The sequence below is a fragment of the Cheilinus undulatus genome, linkage group 24 (assembly GCF_018320785.1).
Source record: "Cheilinus undulatus linkage group 24, ASM1832078v1, whole genome shotgun sequence".
Classification (NCBI taxonomy): domain Eukaryota; kingdom Metazoa; phylum Chordata; class Actinopteri; order Labriformes; family Labridae; genus Cheilinus; species Cheilinus undulatus.
In genome coordinates this window covers 17,015,908-17,037,746 of record NC_054888.1, presented here as the reverse complement: position 1 = coordinate 17,037,746, position 21,839 = coordinate 17,015,908, and the positions used below count along the sequence as shown (strand labels likewise).

Below are 21,839 nucleotides of genomic sequence, written 5' to 3'. Positions count from 1 at the left end.
CACATCTGGCTCAAATAACACTAACGGTAACCTGTGCCATGTCAGTCCACATCTGGCCATCTTGCCCTATCCAGGGTCAGGTCGTACTTGTGAAATTTAACCCAGATCTTGTTCACACAACCAAGTTGTAAACAAGGGCTAGATCTGGCTCATGACATGTTTTCCATATCTGGTCCAAGCAACTGTTGCTTTAACCCAGGTTAGGTCCTGTTCAAGACATATGGCCCACTGTTGGGCCGTGCTGTAACCTAAGTTGGCTCTGGCTTCATATGTTTGGCCCACATCACCCAGGCTAGGTCCTACTCAATGCATGCTAGATTCTGGCCCACAAAAAAAAAACCCTTTTTATATCTCAGTTCAGGTCAAGATTAAGATATTTGGCCCACATCTGACCCACACAACACTTTCTGTAACCTGTGCCAGATCTGAGTGCTGTATCTAGCCCACATCTGAGTGACACAACACTGACTGTATGCCATGCCAGGCTTTACTCATATTTGGCCCACATCTGGCCCACACAACACTTGCTGTAACTCAGGATAGATCCAACTCCCAACATTTGGCCTACATCTGACCCACTCAGTTCTGACTGTAACTCAGGCTAGGTCCAGTGTATTATTTTTGGTCCACATCTGCTCCATGCGAAACTTGTTGTATCCCAATCAGGGCCAACTCATAATATCTTGCCCACATCTGGACCACACAGAAGCTGTTGGACCAGGCCCAGCTCATTTGATCCACACTGAATGCACATGATTTTTACTGCAAGCCAGGCAAGCCCCTGCTTTGGACTTATGGTCCACATCAAGCCCAGACACAACACATGCTATAACCCCAACCAGGCTCAACTCACGCCATTTAGTCCACATCTGGCCCACAAAATTCTTATGTTAAACCAGACTTGGCCCAGAGTTTGACATATGGCCCCCATCAGCCTACATCACACTTGTAAGCCAGGCTTGGTCCTGCACATTATATCCAGCCCACATTTGGCTTACACAGTAAAGCCAAAACTCAAGCTAGGCCAGAGTCATGACATGTTGCCCACATCTGACCCAAACAATTCAAGTCCATTACTTGGGCTGGATCTAGCTTGGGATATTTGGCCTTAATCTTGCTCACACAATACAGACCACAACCTAGGTTAGGTCCAGCTCATATATCTTGCCCACATCTGGCCCAAGCAATACTTGGGTTCTTGATTTAAATGCATAAAGCAATCTGACTGATGCATTTTGTAGCCTAAGCTATGATCTCATGTGCAATGCCCATGTCATAAAGATGGCTGACAGTAAAAGGATTGAACATCTTTTGGTTTGTTTAACCATTCAAGGTAAATATTCCCATGTTTTCTTTATTGCCTCATTTTATCTGAATGTCCCCAGATATCAGCCTTTTAATGTGTTTGCCTAATCCTTATCACATCCGAATCATCCTCTTCCTCATCCCTTACACTTTCTATCCCCTGAGGAAAATGGTGTCAGTGTTTTTTACATCTGCTCCGGGCAATCAGACACAGTGCTATAATCCATTTTAATCATTTACTCCCAATTTCCTATAACTCCCCCTATCTCCCTATCCAGTGGGCTCCACTTCCTCGCTTAATCTCCAGCGGAAAGGGACCAAAGTGAAATGCAATCTAAACATAGACAAGAGTATTTGATCTGATGCAATACATTTCACAATTAGCTGTTAACAAAGCCAGACTGAGAGACAGGCAAGAGTCTGATGTTTTTGTGTCATTTAAGACGCTGAATTTCACATCCTGCACTCTGATTAAACAACTTCCTTGCATGCTAGAGGGTGTGCAGAAAGGAGACTGTGTCATAATAGGGAAATAACAGATGAAAGACTTGATCGTGAATGCACACAGACGTTTTGCCCCTTCGTGTCGATAAGTTTGGACTCACCAGACTGGCAGAGTATGCCATGTGTCATGTTGATGTGTGGGGATGTTTGACACGTGCAGTCAGGCTGTTGAAGGTTCAGACAGGGTGTAACTGATATACCCTGCAGCGTATGCAGAAAAAGGTCTTTGGGGTGTCGTTCAGGAAGTTTGGTTGCATAAGTAGGTTTGTGTGGTGAGGAAATAAAATGACCAGAAGAAGTTGCAATTAGGCCTCTTTGTGAAAGTCTATTTTACATCAGTGGATTTTAGGCTTAAGATGGTCTCCATAAGGAGAAAATAAAGTGTCAAGTTTTTATTGTGGTTTATTGGACAGACAGCATCATACAGAACAGTATTGTGCATTATCATATCGCATCGTATCATATCATGTCATGTTGTGTTTAGTCATGTTGTGTCGTGTTATATCATATCATGTCGTGTCGTGTCGTGCTGATCATGTCGTATCGTATCATATCCTGTCGTATTGTGTTGTATCGTGTTGTATAGTATCCTGTCGTGTTGTATCATTTCGTAATATATTGTACCATATCATATTGTATCGTATTGTTTTGTATCGTATCGTATCGTATCCTATCATATCCTATCCTATCTTGTCATGTCGTGTCGTTTCGGAACGTTCCCTAATGTATTGTCTCATATCATACTGTATTACATTGTATCCTGTCGTATAATGTTGTTTCTTATCGTATTGTTTCCTATCATATCATATCATATCGTATGCTGACGTGTCATATCGTAACGTTCTATAACGTATTGTATCATATCATATGGTATTGTGTCTTTTTCTATTTTGTCGTGCTGCGTTGTATCATATCGTTTTGTAGTGTTTAGTAATGTATTGTCTTGTATCAAATTAAATCATACTGTATCCTGTCATGTCGTGCTGTGTCGTGTAGAGCTGTGTCATATCGTTTCATATCGTTTCATAGCGTTCCATAATGTTCCGTAATGTATTGTATCTTATTATATCGTATCATATCGTAGCGTTTCGTATCGTATTGTGTCGTTTCGTGTCGTATCATATTCTGTCATGTCGTGTCATGTCGTATCCTATTGTGTCATGTCGTGTCGTATCGTATCACATTCTGTTGTGTCGTGTTGTATTGTTCTGGAAGGTTCCGTCACGTATTGTATCGTGTCGCATCCTATTGGTTGAATCATATTCTATCCTGTCGTGTCGTATTGTGTCATATTGTGTCGCTTGAATCGTATCCTATCCTGTCTTGTCGTGTTTTGTCATATTGCATCGTTTCGGAACGTTCCGTAACGTATTGTCTCATATTAGTATTATATGATGTTATATTGTATCCTGTCGTATCATATTGTTTCTTATCGTATTGTTTCCTATTGTTTGGTATTGTGTCAAGTCATGTCGTATCGTATCCTGCCATGTCGTGTCGTATGGTTTTGTAACGTTCTGTTACGTATTGTATCGTATCATATGGTATGGTATCGTTTCGTATCATTTCCTATCCTGTCGTGTCGTATTGTATCATTATGTAGCATTCCGTAACGTATTGTCTTGTATCATTTTGTATCCTGTTGTATCAAATTTTTTCTTATCGTATCATATCGTATTGTTTCGTATCCTATTACATCCTGTCATGTTGTGTTGTGTTGTGTTGTATCGTATGAGAACCTAAACAGACAGTATGCTATGATATCGGGCCGTATTGGATACTGAATTAAGCTGTACAGTATTGTAAGCTGTTGAATAAATCTTATGCTAGTGATTTTCAAAATAAAAGCCTCATGCTTTCTTGGTTTAAGCTGTACATGTAGATGGGCATGCATCTGTCATCTCTTGTCTTTGTTACATAAGACACACCCAAGATCTGTTCACACATACATGCACATTGCTCTACAGGTCATGTTCTGCCAGCAGGGTCCCTCACCCCGAGGGCGTCCATCAGCTGATCTTTGACCCCGTCCACGCCAATGAGGAAGTTGTGTGCTTACTCAGGGCACACACAACAGTGAGCGTAAAAGCCCTGTCTCTTTGTAAGGGAGTAGTATGCGTGAAGTGAAGTGTTTATCTTCTGCTGTGGCCTCAGTCAGGCCAGGTCGGACTGGTTCCCAGCGTTGTTTAGAGAGGCCTAGAAAAACAGAAAAGAGGCTGAAGCTGAAGGGGGTTTGGTGGTTGGGTTGGAGGGCGGGAAGCATGGGTGAGATCTGGCTTGAAGCTTTGTGGTCCCAGAGTCCTGTCAGGCCTTTGGAGAAGTTCACATTTCCGCTCTGGCGCTGGCTTGAATTTCAGTGCATGGAATAGAAACCGAAATAAAGAAAGGCACTGCTGAAGCCGCCACTGCCTCTTAAACTGGACTCTGATCTCATTTAAAAAGGTGAAAGCCCTTCCCAACTGCTGAAACGTGACCCACCGGATATACGCTATTCTTTGTTGACTTTCTCTCTCCACTCCTCCCCGTTTTCCCTCCCTCCAGGGCTTCCCAGGTGTGTGGATCGCTGCAGGGCAGAGGAAGCATGAACCGGCACCTGGAGAGGAGAGAGCAGTTGAAGAGGTTGTCACTTGACAGCAGCGTGCCGGTAAGTCAACCCCAAACACACTTTAGATCTGTTAGATTGGTCACTCGTTGTTGCTTGATCCCACTTCATCTCCAGTTGGACATGTTTGGGAATCACGAAGTTTCTTGTAACTTTAGCCACCTGTGAAGCCTTCTAACCATCCAAGGTTTTGGAGATTGCAACGCTGGGATTATCTCTGGTTACACATTTACTTGCAATGATATAATGCTGCTGTTTACTTCTTCTCAAATGGGAATGGTTTTCTGTGACTTGTGGGATTTTTTTCAGTATTTTCTAATAACTTTGAGTTCCTGTTTCAATTGTGATGGCTTGTTTGTACTCAACTTACCACTGGGCATTAGCTGTGTACTGATTTTTCTTTTTCTAGCAGGTAGCAATAGGTGTGCTAACTCTACAAGACTGATTTTTTCCCATAACTTGGTTTGTCTTGTCATTTAGTACCATTAAGACTGTATATTGGTTTGTACTTTTAATATAAATGAAGTTGTCTTTTGGACTGCTCTGTCATTACTGTGACTTGTTTGGACTGCATTTCCCATGAAGCATTGCTTCCTGATTGTTTAACTACCTACATGTGGAAGAAAGTTGATGAGTAACAGCTCGTTTTAACCTCTTTTAATCCAGTTACTGTGGCTCAAGAACTGTGCATCAGTCCTTAAATCACAGTTTTTCTGTATTTTTTGCTTGCATCTAGCGATAAGCATGCTAACTCCAGGCTTTTGTGGTTTGTTTGGCCTATCTTTGAGTCGGATTTGTAATATTTTTGTTTGGTAATTGCTATTGCTCCCTCTTTGTATTAGCTGCTAACACTGTTCAGGCAAACTCTTTCTGTTTGTATCATCTGCTATAGCTGAAAAATCCTTCACTTTCTATATTTTGGTTGTTACTTCCCCAGGAAAGTCTACTTTTATCAGCTGTATAGTGTTACAGTGTAGAGTGATTACATTTCTAGTCCATCAATCAGCAAAGAAAATGTAAAAAATATAAGCAATAATGTCACACATGCCCTGAGAGTAAAATTACAGCACATCCACATCCACGTGTCAAGCAGCAGGGAGAGAAAAAAAAAAAAAAAGCCTCCCATGACTGTTTGTGAAACTCAGTCACTGTGGCCGGCGGTTGATTGACAGGCTTATCTGTTATGCCGTGCCGCTCTTGCGAATCACGGGAGTGGAAACTTGTTTTGGCTCAGGGTTAACTGAAGGTGAATCTGCCAGCAAGTGCCTCTTTGGAATGTCAAGTGCAGCCATACAGCGCGACGCCGTGTTGTGTCTGCGCGGCGACGAAGAAGCTTAATTCCCCCTCAGTGCATACAGTACAGTCACTGCACAGGAAAAAACAAATTAAGAGTCTTAAAATAGCATTTTGATGCAGGGGGATGCTTTAGTCATCGGGGGCATGTTTGCAGCTGATGAAACAGTTAAATAGAGCGGTCATACAGTAGGACTGGTTTAAAGGGTGTTTGTAGGGCTGGACAATATATCCAGGTTTTAAGATGCATAATGTCTTTTCAAACTAGTCGGGAGGAACAATATTTATTCTATTAATGTAGTTTATCCTGACTCTTAAAAATACATAGATTCCAGGCCTAATAGTTGGCAACAGGAACCACCAATAATACCTTTATTATTGACCACGGGATAATATCTTGGAAAGTTTAGGCCAGATGGGAAATAATCATTTTATTTAATTCTACACTGGATTGTTTATATTATTAGGAGAAATCAAAGCATACTGATGCCAGTTTGATACCAACAATGAAAATAGATGTCCCAATATTGGGCAATTTGTTATTCGTAATGATTAAAATTTAAGGTAAACTTCTGTACATTGTTTAAATTGTTCAAATAGGTTGAAAATGTTTTTTTTTTTAAAGTTTGTGAAACTGATGAGGAGTAGGGGTTTCAGAAATTGCTTAAATATATTGGCAAAATTTTGAAAAGTAGATAGAACTGGCATCATTTCCAGAATTGCACAAATTTGTTGCCAATACTTGAAACAGTGGGAACTGACAAAGAAGGAGGGTTTCCAAAATTGTACAAATTTGTTGGCAACATTTGGGCGAAATTGGCATAAAGCAAGGTTTCTGAAATTGCACAAATATGTTGCCAATACTTTAAAAGTAGGCTGATTCATTGGCAACATGTGGAGAAGTGGGTGAAACTGCTGAAGAACAAAGTTTACGTAAATTGCCCAAATACATTGACAACATTTTAAAAGTAGGTGGAACTGGCAATAAGTGAGGGTTTCCAAAGTTGCAAGGAGTGACTGTTTTCTAAATCAAACAAAAAGGTTGACAACTTTTACAAAAGTTTGTGGAACTGGCAGTGACCAAAGATGGGCTGAATTGCACATATATGTTGGCAACATTTGGAAAAGTGTGTGGGACTGGCAAGACATGCCAGTCTTTAAAATAGTTGGAGGAACTGGCATTGAGCAAAGATGTTATTCATTGCACTGATATTCTGGCTACATTTGGGAAAGTGTGTGTAATGAGGGTTTATAAAGTTGCACAACTATATTGGCAACATTCCTAACAGTAGTTGGAATTGGCAAGGAGGGTTTCCTGACATGTACAACTAAATCTTGTCATTGGAAAAATGGGCTTAATTGGCAATAAGAAAGTTTCCTAGTTCATGGGAAAATTCATTGGCAAAATTTGGAGAAGTGGTTTAAACTGGGAGGGGGAAGGGTTTTCTAAACTAGAGTTGCTCAAGTACACTGGCACCATTCGGAACTGTGGTTGGAAATAGGAGGAGGAAGAGTTTTCTGCTTCTTTTTTTACAAAAATATTGACAACGTTTGGGGGGAACTGGCAGCAAGTAAGGTTTTTTGAACTGCACAAATACATTGCCAACATTTGCAAAAGTTGGTGGAATTGCAATGAATTGGTGTTTTCCTAAATTGCACAAATACATTGGCAGTGTTTGGAATAATGAGTGAAACTAGCCAATGTATTTGTGCAACTTAGAGAGTTCTCTCTGCCTTTTGGTTAGAAATGTGCCTTAAGATCACAAAGTTTCTGAACTTTTAATACCACAGATCATTGAAATAATGTTGAATTTATCATTTAAGTGGATAGAAAGTTTTGACAGCATCAATTTAAAATGTTGCTGATGTGTTTTGTGTAATTAAGACAGTTTGTATTGGGCGTCCAGGCCTTCTGTTTTTGTTGCACCGAACAAGTTTTATTGTAGTTTGATTTTTATTTGGCTTGAAGACAAGCGTTTATTTCTTTACAGGAAAAATGTGTGTATTACATATCACCACTCAGCTGAAACATATGGAGATCTGAGTTTTGGGTCCAAATCTCCCAGCCCTAGCCGCTTGTCTTCAAACTGATAACAGCTATGAGCTTCATTTTGCTGTTCATGGTGTAATTTGTTGGTCACAATGAGGCTTTGAAGGAGCCGAGCGATGTCAACATACTTTATTGACTTGACCTGGTTGATTTTATGGGTTTCTGCTGACCTATCTGAACCTGCCGCTGACAAAGGGAAACTAAAAGTGCTGCTTTGATGTAAAGATCTGTTTCTCCCATAGTGCATGGACATCTTTATATCCAGCCTTCTTGTATGCATCAGGCCTTTTTTCCTCTTTGCACAATTTAATGTGAATAACCCTTTAAACCCATTACCAGCCTTACATCTTTTTCCAAATATTCCTTTTCCATACAGAAGTCCACGGCTGTATTTCTTCGAGAAATGTTTCCAGATAGTTTTCCAGATTCCAATGCTGGAAATAGCAACAGATACAAAGTGCTGGATAAAAACATGCAGACAAAAAAATATGTTTGGGATATTTTTTACCCCTAGTAAACCAAAATGTATCCTGAAAAAATGTATGCAACCACTTCCTTTCTTAATGCTAACCCAGTAGAGATCATGAAGATTTTATGAAAGAAACTTTGATTTTGGAGAGCAGCCTTTAAGTCTGCCCATCATTTCCTACTCAAACCTCGACATGAGAGTGAATCCAGGAGGAGAACTGGAGTGACACACTTGGCGAGAAGACGACAGAGTCGTCTGCATAATGTATAATTCATCCCCTCTTTGTGAATGTGTAACTTCCCCACACAGTGGACGATAATGTGCCGGGTGATGTGGCTCACCTTGTTTCTTATCTGACTGCGGCTGTGATTCATAAAAGGCTCTCCGACTGCATCATATCACTATCATTATTACTTATTGCTTGATATGAGATTCTCTGTGGCTTTAATTGCTTTAATTGGATACACGGCGACCTGATTTACTGTGTGAGTGAAAGTAGGTCATATTTGTGGTATGGGCTTGTGATTCAACATGCTCATATTTGTCCACTGGACTATCCATGCATGCATATCCCCGCTGTGTTTTCATTTTTACCCCCATTCTGCCTTTCTTAGCTTATTTCTTTCACTTGTTCCCTCGTTTTCTCCTCCTACACCTTTACCTAACTCAGCATTTACTCTAACTTATGTTTTAATTCCTCTTTGCATCATTTATTCTCACTTGCGGCAGCAGGAGCATAAGGATGATGGTTCTTTTTTTAATAGTGGAACATGAGGAAGCCTGGAGCATTTTGGGAAAGGTCCAGTGTAGATCTGGTGGCAGTGTGCAGATTTTTAGTCCGTGGCACGAGCGACCATAAAGAGAACAAGCTGCTTCTTTATTGGTGCGGCAAATTTGTTGCAAAAGTTTTGGGAAAAGTCGGTGACCCTGTTTGACTCCAGTCAAACTGTTCATCAGCGTTCAACTCAAATTCCAAAAAAGTTGGGGCACTGTGTAAAATGTAAATAAAAACAGAATATAATGGTGGTCAAATCTCATAAACCCATGTTTTTTTGAAAATAGAGCATGAACAACATATCAGATATTGAAACTGAGTCAATTTACAATTTCATGACAATGTTAGCTTATTTTGAATTTTATGACCACAGAACAGTTTTCCATATTCCCATTCTATTCACAATAAAACATAAACAACATATCAGATGTTGAAAAAGAGACATTTTACCATGTCATGAAAAATATTATCTCATTTCAAATATGATTGCACCAACACATCTCAAAAAAGCAGGGACAGAGCAATGTTTACCATTGTGTGGCATCCCCTCGTCTGTTTATAAACATCTGGGAAGTTAGAAAACCAGAAACCAGCCATGCTGCAGAAATATGCAAGGCTTTCCCCGAGAGAGGAGATGTCTGGATAGGAGAATATGTTGCTCCAAAATAGGGGTGCAAACTAAATCACAAAGGGGGCCGGATTCTGAATGAAGGTCTAACCTGAGGGTCTAACAGGGTCCTCTTTTAACCAAACTGTCAACCTCGTTTTCGCCAGAAATAAATTTTGGGACAAATTAGCACTGATAATAAATGATTTAGAGATTTAAAAAGTCAAAATGATTAGTTAAAAGGCTCAAAATCTGACATAAAAAGTCAGACTTATTAGTTTAAAAAGTCAAAATATGAAATTATATGTTAAAATAATGATTTTAAAAGGTAAATAGGCCCTTTATAAAAAAGAAAGTCACAATCATGTTTAGGGTTAGGGCAAAAAATATGAGTTAAAATTTAAAATGATGAACCTAAAAGGTCAAAACATTGGATACAGGGGGAAATGATACATTGAAAAGGTCTAAATATGAGAAAAAAGTCAATATAATAAATTTAAAAGCTGAAAAAATATAAGATAAAAGTGAAATTAATTCACTGACAAAGTCAAAATATAAGTCAAAATAATCAATGTAAAATGTCAAAATATGAAATAAAAGTGCAAATAACAGTTTTAAGTCATAATTGTACAATGAAAAATTGGAAATATGAAGTGGAAACAGAAATTATTTTCTTTTCCTACATTTCTTGTTAGCTAATTATTTTTAATCTTTATTTTTTTCACATTTTTATAGGATATTTGATATCATCAAGGTTAAGTTTACATTTTAATGTTGGAGGAAATCTGCAAGCCGCATGTTTTAGGGCCAAGAATATGATATGATCTTGCAGGCCGAGTGTAACTGTACCACAGGCTGGATTTGGCCCCCGGGCCTTGAGTTTGACACCCCTGCTCTAAAACCTCTATACTTTTCAGCATTGATAGCACCTCTCCAGATGTGTAAGCTGTCCAAGCCATAGGCATTAATGTAACCCCATACCATTGGAGATGCAGGCTTTTGAACAGTGCTTTGATAACAAGCTGGATGATTTTTGATTAATTTGACCACAGAACAGTTTTCCATTTCACCTCTGTCCATTTCACATGAGCTTTGGCAAACAGAAGACAGCAGCATTTCTGGATCGTGTTCACATATGGCTTCTCCTCTCCATGATTCGGCTTTAGATTGCATTCTTGGATGGCACGGCAAACTTTATCTCTGGAAGTATTCCTGTGCCCATGCAGTGATTTCTAGTATAGAATCATGCCTGTTTTTGATGTCGTGCCACTTAAGAGCCCAAAGATCACAAGCATCAAATACTAACCTTTGATCTTATCCCTTGCTCACAGTGATTTCAGGTGGATGATATTATTGACTGTAAATGGTGGGATAGCCTATTCAAAGTCTTTACAATTTTATGTTGAGGAACATTTTCTGAAATTGTTCCACACTTTTTGGACACAGTTTTTCACAGATTTGTAAACCTCTGCCCATGTTCCTGATCTATCGCTGATTGGTTTCAAAAGCTGGTGCCCCTCCTTTCCAGCCTTTTGTTGCCCTACTTTTTTGGAGTTTGACTTGTAATTTTCCAGGCTTGTTTCAGTTCCCTATCGGCCTTGTTTCAAGGAGTTTTCTCTTAATCTCAGCCTTCGTCTTCATCCTTCCAGCGCTGATAAAGGGACCTGATGTCTCAGGCCCTTGTGGCCCTCCTGGCCCTGGCACAGATAAACCCACTGATCCCTGTAAACACTCCTTTCCTGGGAGGATATGAGCCTCCGATACATTTATTTTTTCAGGCATCTGGGAAAACATGAGAGGCGGATTCTGTCATACCGTCAGACGAAAGGCATGAGCGCTCATGTTTAGGGTCTCCCGTGGTGTCACCTGTGAACCGGTCTCATCCAGTTATTTGAGTGGACTTTGGCTCTTCCAATAAGTTTTGTCGGTCTAGTCAGATGTTTAATGCAAACATTTTCCCAATTTTCCACAAGCACTGACCATCAAAAATTGAGCTTGAATGTCTTCTAACAATCAATACAAATATGAACAATTAAGACAAAACAATGTTCAAGCATCATTGTTTACCCTTTGAGGGAGCTACATCCTGGGCTTCTTGTTCAGCGCTGGTGGCTGTAGTAGAAAAGCACATAGAAATAGTAGAAACAAGCAAAAATCTTGACTTAAATTGACCTCAGTCATAGTTCTACTAATTCAAAAGTCTTTAAAGAATTGTATTGTAACCCCAGTCTTAAAATATATCCTGTATCATGAACTGAATGTATCAATACATCCCTAGTTCAAGTCATATCACTGTTGAATTAAACTATATTTACCCGGAGAGCTGAAAAATCCAAAGGCTTACCTTAGGGTAGTGGCAGCTCAGCTCTCAGATCCCAAAAGCCAAGCAAATGGGCATTAACGTTAGCATTAAACTGATTTATTCAATACTTGGCAGTTAAGCCGATAAATCCCTATAGTTTTAGGACAAAAAACCTCTACAAACCTTTCTGCTTCAAGTAAAAACCTCTTAACGACAAACAGCGAAGGAGCTGTAGCTTGAAAACAAGGCTGGCAACCCACAATGACCTAGCAGCTCGGCTAGTAGCCTCTAAGAAAGTTTTTTCTAAAGACACAGATTCATTCAGTGTTTTACCAGTTTTAACAGGTTGCTTTTTGTTGACATTAGAAAGCAAACCGATGATTAAGTGTCTTTAAAATGCTTCCAAACACAGGAAACGAACCAAGCAGCTCCAAACAAGCTAGTAGCAGCTGAGCTAGCAAGCTCCTCCGGACAAGACTGTTCTGGTTAACCAGTCTAAACAAGTGAGTCCATTTACTTCGCAATGGGGAAACCTCCACTAATAACTGAGCTTAAATTAAAAGATGTGAGCAAAATGAACATGCTAGAGTTTGAAGCTAGCATCAGCTCTGCTAGCAGCCCCAGGTTTGAACAGTTTCAGCTAGCTAGTCCATTTGGTTTTGACTTGAAAAAAAAAAAAGAAAGAAATATCTGCTTCAAACGAGAACCTAGCAACAAAGACAGAAAGACCACAAGCTCAAAACCAGACCAAAACAGCTCCACAAGCTGGCAGCTCTTCGTCTTCTTCTTCATCATTGCCTTCCTCTTCCTCCATGCCATCTTTGTCTTTATCTTCAACTTTGTTGTTGTCTTCATCTTCTTCTCCGTCTTTGTCTATTCCTCTTCTTTGCCATCGTCTTTGTCCTCCTTGTCATCGTTGGTGTCTTCCTCGTCTTTTTTTATCTTCTTTGTCTTTTCCTTTTTTTGATGTCTTCTTCTTTATCCTAATCTTCTTTCTTCCTGTTGTCTTGATGTTTCCTTCCTCTCCATCGTCTTTTTTGTTGTCTTCAACTTCCTCCTCTTGTCTTCATCTTTGTTGTCTTCATCTTCATAATCTTTTTCTTTTTTGCTGTTGTCTACCTCCTCCTTCTGCGTTTTCTTCGTTGTCATCTTCTTCGTCATTGTCTTGTTGGCTGTTTTATTTGTCTTCGTCTTCTTCGTTGTCTTTTTTGTTGCTGTTGTCGTCTTCTTTGTTGTCTTCTTCATCAGTACTTGTCTTCAGCTTTTTTGTTATCTTTTTTCTTTGCCATTGTCTACCTCCTTGTTTTCTCTGTGGTCTTCCTCTTTCTCATCTTCTTCGTTGTCATGTTCTTCGTCATTGTCTTATTGGCTGTTTTACTTGTCTTCTTTTTTGTCGTATTCTTCGTTGTCATCTTCTTCGTAATCGTTTTATTTGTCTTCTTCTTTGTCGTTGTCTTTCTTGTTGCTGTCGTCATCTTCTTTGTTGTCGTCTTCTTTGTCGTCTTCTTCCTTCGCCATAGTCTTCTTCGTTGTCTTCTTTATTGTCATCTTCTTCATCATCATCTTTGTTTTTGTGTTTGTCCTCTTTGATGCCGTATTCTTTGTTGTCCTCTTTTTTGTCATCTTCTTCATTGTTGTCTTCTTCATCATTTCTTGTCTTCAGCTTTTTTGTTATCTTTTCCTTCCTTGCCATTGTCTACCTCCTTGTTTTCTCTGTGGTCTTCCTCTTCTTCGTTGTCATCGTCATCTTCTTTGCCATCGTCTTCTTCATTGTTGTCTTCTTCATCACCTTCTTCCTCTTCGTTGTCATCACCTTTGACTTTTTATTGTTTTTTCATCTTCTTTGTCTTTGTCTCCTTTGCTGTCTTTGTCATCTTCTTTGTTGTGGTGTTTATCTTCTTCCTTTTCTCATGACAGTTTAACACTAAAACATAACTTTGAGAATTAGTTTGTGAAGTTTGTTCGCCACTGAATAGTGAAGTAGCTAAAATGAAAAACAAACTCTCATTCTTCACCATGGATGACTGTCGTCATGGACTGTTAAGCTGAAGCTCTAGAGTTAATGTATCACAAAGACATGTCTGCTAACAAACACTTTACATGTCATGGTGTATGACTTACATGACCCCATAGGTGATCTAGTGTTTCCAGAGTGCTGCTCATTCATTTCTGTCACTCGGCTGTTAACATTTTTCCAGAAGATTACACTCTTCCACAAAGTGGTTGGCCTTGTTTTGCTGCTTTCACACATTTTCAGGCTCTTCGCGGCCTGTTAGGATGAAGAGCAAACGTCCACTGGGGACGCCTGGGACAGATTTCCAGTCCTCACTAGCTCACAAACCTCGAGTCAAAATACCATATGCCAGCCGAACACCAGGTAAAATATTTATGTCTGCCCCTCTTTGGATGGATTACATGGCCTGGCTTCATATGAATCTCCTATCAATCGGCGATGGGTGATTCAGTGAACATGGGGCTTGAGCGTCAGGCAGGACCACTGCCTCACATGCATAATGCATTGAGCCAGCATATGTTTCCTCGATGTATGCAGGCAAGGTTTAAGGGAATTTTCATGGGTGTGTTCGCTGGGAAGTCATTCCAAGCTTCAATCACTAATTGGCTTCATATCTTCGCAGGCGTTTGATGTGTCCTCAATGAGTAACAGCGCTATCTTCATTTTATTGCCTCCTTCCAGACAGTGAGGGTTCAAACTATGTAATCTGGATTAGGTTATGTAGCTCAGCTATAGCAGCACTCACAAGTAACTGGGGCACCATTTGCATTACATAACAGTAGTGTTGCTGGGTTGATTCTATGCCATATTTATTTTTATCATTTCATGTTGCGCGCGGATGAGACTCTCCTCGTCATGCAGGGACGCGCACGGTGAGCCCGATGGCCGTGGACGGTCTGTGAGCTGTTGCTAGCTGCTGCCAGCCAGCTTTAACTAGGTCACGGCAGACGCTCTGTCAGGGGTCTGTGCTTTACAGTGGAGGCGATCATGGGGGGTTTCAGTTAACGTTTCTGTTTATAAATATAGCTGAAGAACAAAGATGCTGAAATCACCAAAGTTAGCAACTTGCTCCTACTTGCTCATTCATGGATTTTGGAAGCCTCTTTGTGAAATCCAGAGTGAAAATTTGGCTAAGATTGGTATACTGGGAAGGTAAGCTGAGGTGGCACAGACATAAAGAGGGAAATTGCTATTTTAGGCTCTTTGTTTTGCAAGTAAAAGTCCTGTTTACTTTCCCCAAAAACAATGCAAGGTGACTCAAAGTTACAGCACTTCAAAGCTCAGACAAAGTTAAAAATATCTTTGCTGAATCACAACCAAAAAGGGTGAGTATGACTGGGGGAAATGGCCTGTTTTTGCTATTTAAAAACATCAAGAAAGCAAGTTTCTATATCTGAAAATGTTGGGTTAAAAATAAGCTACATCTCTTGTAATGAAATCATGAAGCCTGGCCCTCTACTCTTTAGTCTGAGGGACGTGGCACTCATGGTTTCCCAGAAGAAAATGCCAAAATTAGATTAATCTGACCACAGAACAGTTTTCCATTTTTTCAAGAGCTTTTTTCAAGAGGGTGATGTTTCTTGATTGTGTTCGCATATGCCTTTTTCTTCACATGATGCAGCTTTAACTTGCATTCCAGTTAGGACCACTTTGTCAAGAAACACGATTGATTTTGCAACCATGAATATTTCTTTATTAGCAGTTAGCCTATGTGGAAAACATTAAGCAAGAACAGCACACATTCCTGCTCTTCCTATGCCGATAAGGAGAGCCTGAAGCCTGGAGAGAAGCAGCAAAAAACTACAAGTAAAGCAAGCATCAATGACAACAGAATGACATTGGTTATGTGGAAGCAGAATAAAGGAGGAGCTTTCAGCTACAATTACTTTTAAATGATGTTATCAATCCATATAATTTCCCCGTAGGTCAGACATTGTTTATCATAGTACAGGTCTGGCCTCTTAAATTCTGACTACAGTTGATCCATGTCTTTGATTAAAGCCCCCAGCCTCAATTAAAGCCTTCAGTTTGGTGGTTGGACCTCAAACACTGCTGGCAAAAGGCCCACTGGAGCTCTGCCCATTTTCACACCTTGATGCACCTAGCTTTGATGTTGGATCGGGCCAAGTTGGTGCAACAGGCGGGGGTCTCTTTAACAGGCTGAACGGCACCTTTGATATAATGTTTAGTCACTGTAAGTGATTCTACGTCGGTTCCAACATTCAGGATTTACGGTTGGAATGGATTCAATGGATGCCATGTCAATCAGTGGAGTGGTTGTACCTTTGTAGCTGTCTTTGTGTGTAACACAATAAACAAAACAGAAGTCTTAAACACACAAAATTGGGCAATTTATTGTTGTTGATAATCAAAAAGTGCAAAGAAACTACTGCATAGTGTCTGTAGCAAAAATCAACAACATTTGAAAATGTTGCCAACCTAATTGTGCAATTTAAAAATATGTAACATCAATAAGTTCCTGTACTCTTTGATACTGCAGATCATTTAATCAATGAAGATATGATCATTATGAGATACATATTTATGAGGGTGGAATATTTAACAGCTTAAATATATGGATGATGTCAATGTTTTAGTACAATTTTGACGATTGCATTTTTGATGACAAAAAATTTTAAAACAAGCAACCAGCCTAATTCATATGTTCGAGAAATTAATTGTCAACATTTAGAAAAATGGGTTGGAAGTCCTTCCTGCTTGTCCAAATATTGACAATGAATTTGTGCAATATACATAGTGTGTAGAAATTGCAAATGTTGATGACAAAATTTTGCAAATGGGGTAAAACTTGCAGTGAGCGGGATTCCTTTGTTGCACAAATTTATTGGCAACATAAGGAAAGATAGGTTGGAGTTCCACCTTTTTTTTTTTTTTTGCTAAAAGTTGCCAGTCAATTTTTTCAGTTCAGACATTATATGGGATGTTGCTAATTACATTTGGGAACTTAGGTGAAATGATTAAGTTTCCTAAGTTACAAAAGAGATTTGAAATATTTGGAAAAGTGGTTTAAAATTCAACTAAGGGAAGGTTTCCTCAGTTGCACAGATTTTTTGGCAACATTTTGAAAGTGGTTGGAGAGGAGTGAGGCCTTCCCAAATTGCACAAATGCATTGGCAACATTTTAAGAAATGGTTTGAACTTGCAAGTTTTTTAATTTTTTATTTTGCACTAATACATTGGCAACATTTGGAAAAGTGGGTGTAAGGAGTAAAGGTTTTTCCAAGTTGCACAACAACATTTGCAACATTTGAGACATTGGGTTGAAGTCGTAAGGTGAGATTTTTTTTAATATTACAACTGCATTGGCAACTTCTAGTAAGTGGCTGCAACTGGCAACAATCAAGCGTTTCCTAAATTGCTTGAATACATTTTTAGATTTCAGAAAAGTGGGCAGAACAGGCAGTATTTGAGGGTTCACTGAATTGCACAAATATATTGGCAATATTTCAAATGTGGTTGGAGTTATAGAGAATTGAGCGTTTCCCAAATTGCACAAAGTCGATGATATTTGGAGGAGTTGGATGAACTGTCAAAGGTTTCCAAAATTGCCCAAATTATTTGACAACCTTTTGAATAAGTGGTTGGAACTGGTGAGTTCCACCCACTTTTACAATTGTTTCAAATTAATCTATGCAATTTAGATAGTGTTGAGGAGTTGGTGTGCAAATGTTGAAACATTTGAAAATTGGGTGAAACTACCAACAAGCAAGTTTCCAAAGTTGCTCAAATGCACTGGCAACATTCGTAGGTGTTGGATGAACTGGCCAGCTTGAGGGTTTCCAAAATTGACCAAATTCATTGACAACCTTTTGAAAATGTGGTTGGAACTGGTGAGGAGTTTCACCAACTTCTACAATTGTTGCCGATTGATCTATGCAATTTAGACGATGTTGAGGAGTTGGTTTGCAGACGTTGATAACATTTGAAAATTGGGTGAAACTAGCAACAAGCAGGTTTTTAAAAGTTGCACAAATACATTGGCAACATTCATAGGTGTTGGATGAACTGGCCAGGTTGAAGGTTTCCAAATGTGGACAAATATGTTGGCAACAATTTGAACTGGGGTGGAGCTAGTGTGGATTGATAGTTTCCAAAATTGCACATATTTAGGAATTCCACTCACTTTTCCAATTGTACAAATACATTGGCAACATTTGGTGAGGACCGATGGATCCCGAAATTGCACAAATAAATCGCAAACATTTTGAAAATCGGTGTAAAGGACACAGATTAACCCAATTTTCCAAATTTTGCCAGTGACTTTGTGCATTTCAGAGTGCTGTCTCTACATGTCTGTACTTTTTGAACGTCATGGTATAAGTCACTGTAAGCCATCCTACATTGATGCAAGCTTCCAGGATTCCCAGTTTGAGTGGATTTCACAGCTGTCATGTCAATCATCAGGATGCTTGTCCCTTCTTAGAATAAAACATCTCATTTCCATTTAACAAAGGAGCCTTTCTCCTCCTTGTTACGTCTAATGCATTTCCTCAAACCGTGACATGAAACTCATCAATCCCAAGGATACCAAAATCAGCGAGAGCAACTCCTTGTTGTCCTTGCCAACTTTTCTAATGTGTGCAGCAGTGCAATCATGCTCAGAGATAATTGATAACAAAAGGTTGAATTAAAAACTCTCTGCAGGGGAGGGTTAATAATCAAGTGCTCCACATTACTGATTAAACGCTCTCTGCGTCGATGTGAGCTGTCTTGAACAAACAGCATGTGGCGGTGTTTTCCTGTTTGTCTCTAACGTGATTGTTAAATCCCCCTGGCTTTTGTCGAGCCTCCTCCTCGTATAAAGTCGCTGATTTGCTGCCATGCTGTTCTAACAGTCTGCAACTTGTTTCACTGGACCAGGCAGGACAATAAAATTGTCCTGGGAAGGAGCTGCAAAACAGACAAATGAGTTTGGTTTATGCTAAATTTAAGTGCAATTGAGTTAGAAGGTGAGCCAGCATGGAGTCCACTTGGCAAAGCGGGGTTTCCTCCTTCTTCTTCTCCAACAGATCATTACAGCGCAGAATGGAGATGTAAAACCGAGCAGAGGAGCAGGCCCTGAAGTTAGCTGGGAAAGAAATGCTCAGTCTAATCTGATTGGCTCCCACATCGTGAGGGAGACAAATGGCGAGGTTTGATATTATTACCGAGCAGCTCAGACTAATTGAGTGTAATTATACAGTAGAAATCCACCGACAATGCTGCCTCAGTGTGGGCCCCCGTTCTCACGCCATGTTTGGATCAGGACGCCAAGCTGAAGGGACGAGTGCCTGCTCGTTGTGTCAGACTAAGTCTTGAGGATGTGGTATTGAGGCTGGAGCTGATTGGGCAATTTGGATGGGAGCCAGTCACAAAGAGGCGACTCTATCCTGCAGCTCTCTGACACTTCATCTTTTAAATAAAGTTCCTCTGCAGGGGTGGACCAGCCTCCAGCTTCCAGCCGAGCCTCCGTCAGCTCCCTGGCTGTGCAGGTGACATACCACACATACCTGGGCTCACCGCGTGGGTAGCCACGGGGCCGCAGGGTGTGGGAACCCAGCAGACTCTGGGACACTCGTAGAGTTTGCGGAGCTTTTTAGTCCTCTCATGGGAGCTGTCTTATTTCTTATGAGCTCCACGAGGAGTGATTACAACGTTCCCTCGAAACGAAACGGCTTCCCTCATATCCAACCACACTGTATGGATAAAACTAAGTGGCCTCCATCCGCTTGTTAAATTGGTTTAATAATTGTTGGGGCTGTTTTGATATGAGCCACTCGTCTGTTTTTCCAACCTCTAAGTAATGAGATTGAGCAGTCCCCAGTTAATACCTAGGCTGTGTTTTTACAAGGATTATTAGGGCTGGGTGGTATATTGAGTTTTTAAGAAATGGTGATATATTTTATGTACAATTGCTGGATGGTGAAAGTATAGTGGAGGGTTGAGAAGAAAGGCTTTCAGTCCCGTATCACCAAAATGTTATCAGTTTGTCCTTGAATCAGAGCGGACATTTCCACAAAGTTTAAGGACAATTCCTCAAAGCATTCTTGAGATATAATGTCCACAAGCAAGGGATGAACATGAGTCCCAAAGACCTTAAACCAGTGTTACTCAACCCTGCTCAACCAAAGAGCCAAATTGTTGAAAAATGCCATTGCAAGAGCCACAATCTAAATGGTGAAAAGTGACTAAATTGGGCAAAAAAGGTGGTAAAATGGGGGAGAAGTGGCATTTAATGGCAAATGGGTGAAAAATTGTAAAGAAGCAGGATAAAAGTAGCTAAAACTGATGGAAAAGGTGAAAATGGGATAAAAGTGAAAAAAAAAAGAGTTACAGGTGGCAAAAATAGTCTAAAAGAAGCAAAAATGTTGCAAAAAATGAGTGACTAAGTGACTAAACTGGGCAAAAATCTGAAAAAAAGGTGGGGGACAAAAGGGGCAACAAATTGCAAAAAGCTGGATTAAAGTGTCAAAAATGGGCTAAAAGCAGTAAAAATGGAATTAAAGTAGCAAAAAATTGCAGGTAAGGGCAATGGAAATATGCAGCCAAAAAAGAGAGGTTGGCAATTAAAGCCGACTGTGTAAGTGTGGGAAACAAACTGATAAATATTGCTTGCAATGGATCATTTCAAAGGTGAAATTTTCGAGGTGGCAACTTAATAAAAAGTAGGTGGAACCAGCAACAAGCAAGAGTCTTTTGAATTGCAAAAATGAGTAGGCAACAAAAAAAGAGAAACTGATAACAAGCAAGTTTTGGAAAAGTTGGTGAAACTGGTAAGGAGCTCTACTTTACAAATGCTGCCAGAGAAATTGTGCAATCTAGACATTGTTCAGGAGTTTGTAGGCAATATTTGGGAAACGGGAGAAACTAGCAATGATGTTGTTCCCAAATTTTCCAAAAAATGCATTTTAGGGATGGACAATTAATCGCAAATTAGATTAAATTGTAATTTGGCCTGCTGCAATTTTCAAATCGCATAAGTTGCAATATTTCTTTAACTTGAAATGTGTCAAAATACCAGTTTAATAGATCATTTTTTTGCAGCAGCAGAGATTTTATGCACATTATACAAACATTTAAGTGTCATCTTTTTTTTATAATGGTTTAAAACATCCTCCTTTTTTTGTTTTATGTATGCTCTTCTTAAGTGACATAAAAATTGCAATGTCCTTAAACAAAGCAAATGACAACACATTTGCAATATGAGCAAAAATAGTTAGCTCATTCTGTCTAAAACTGATGAAGCCTAGCGTTACTTCACAGAAGTCATACCCCAGCTGCGATCAGCTGTTAGCCAGCCTCACCTCCTCCACCCCAGCTGCCTCCTTTATAGCTTAGAGCTTGTTGCACCCTAATATTCAGTTTCAAACTACCATGGATTTATTGCTTTGGAAATAATTTCATTGTTTTCAATACACATGATCTTATTTGTGGAATTATTTATTGCTTGAATTTGTCGAAAAATAAATACGATTAACTCAAGAGTAATTGCATATTGAATCGCAATATTTGGGAAAAAAGTCGCAATTAGATTATTTTTGCAAATCGTTCAGCCCTAATGCATTTGCGACATTTGGAAAAGTAGTTTGAACATGCAACAAGTCCTAATCACTTTTCCAAATGTTGCCAATGAAATTGTGCAATTTAGATGGTGTGTAGGAGTTGGTTTGTGAATATTGATGGCAACATTCAGAAAATTTGTGACAGAAATGTTTCCTAAGTTGCACAAATACATCAGCAACATTTTGACACAAATGTATGCAAATTTTGATGGCAACTGGATGACACTTAAGTTGGACAAACTCATTGGCAACATTTGGAAAAGTTGGTTGAACCTGCCTCCTTGACATTTCCACCATGTTTTCCAAATGTTGCCAATGATTTTGAACAATTTCACATTTTTGCAATCGAGCTCTGC

At 39.6% G+C, this 21,839-nt stretch overlaps 1 protein-coding gene across 2 annotated transcripts in view; it reads left to right on the top strand.

The window, feature by feature from the left end:
* Positions 1-21,839, top strand: part of LOC121506286 (nck-associated protein 5-like) — a 265,350-nt gene that overhangs the window by 12,726 nt on the left and 230,785 nt on the right. For both annotated transcript variants that reach the window (XM_041782019.1, XM_041782017.1), the window contains exon 2: positions 4,351-4,453. In XM_041782019.1, coding sequence (XP_041637953.1) covers positions 4,351-4,453 — 103 coding nt within the window. The remainder of the gene's footprint in view (positions 1-4,350; positions 4,454-21,839) is intronic.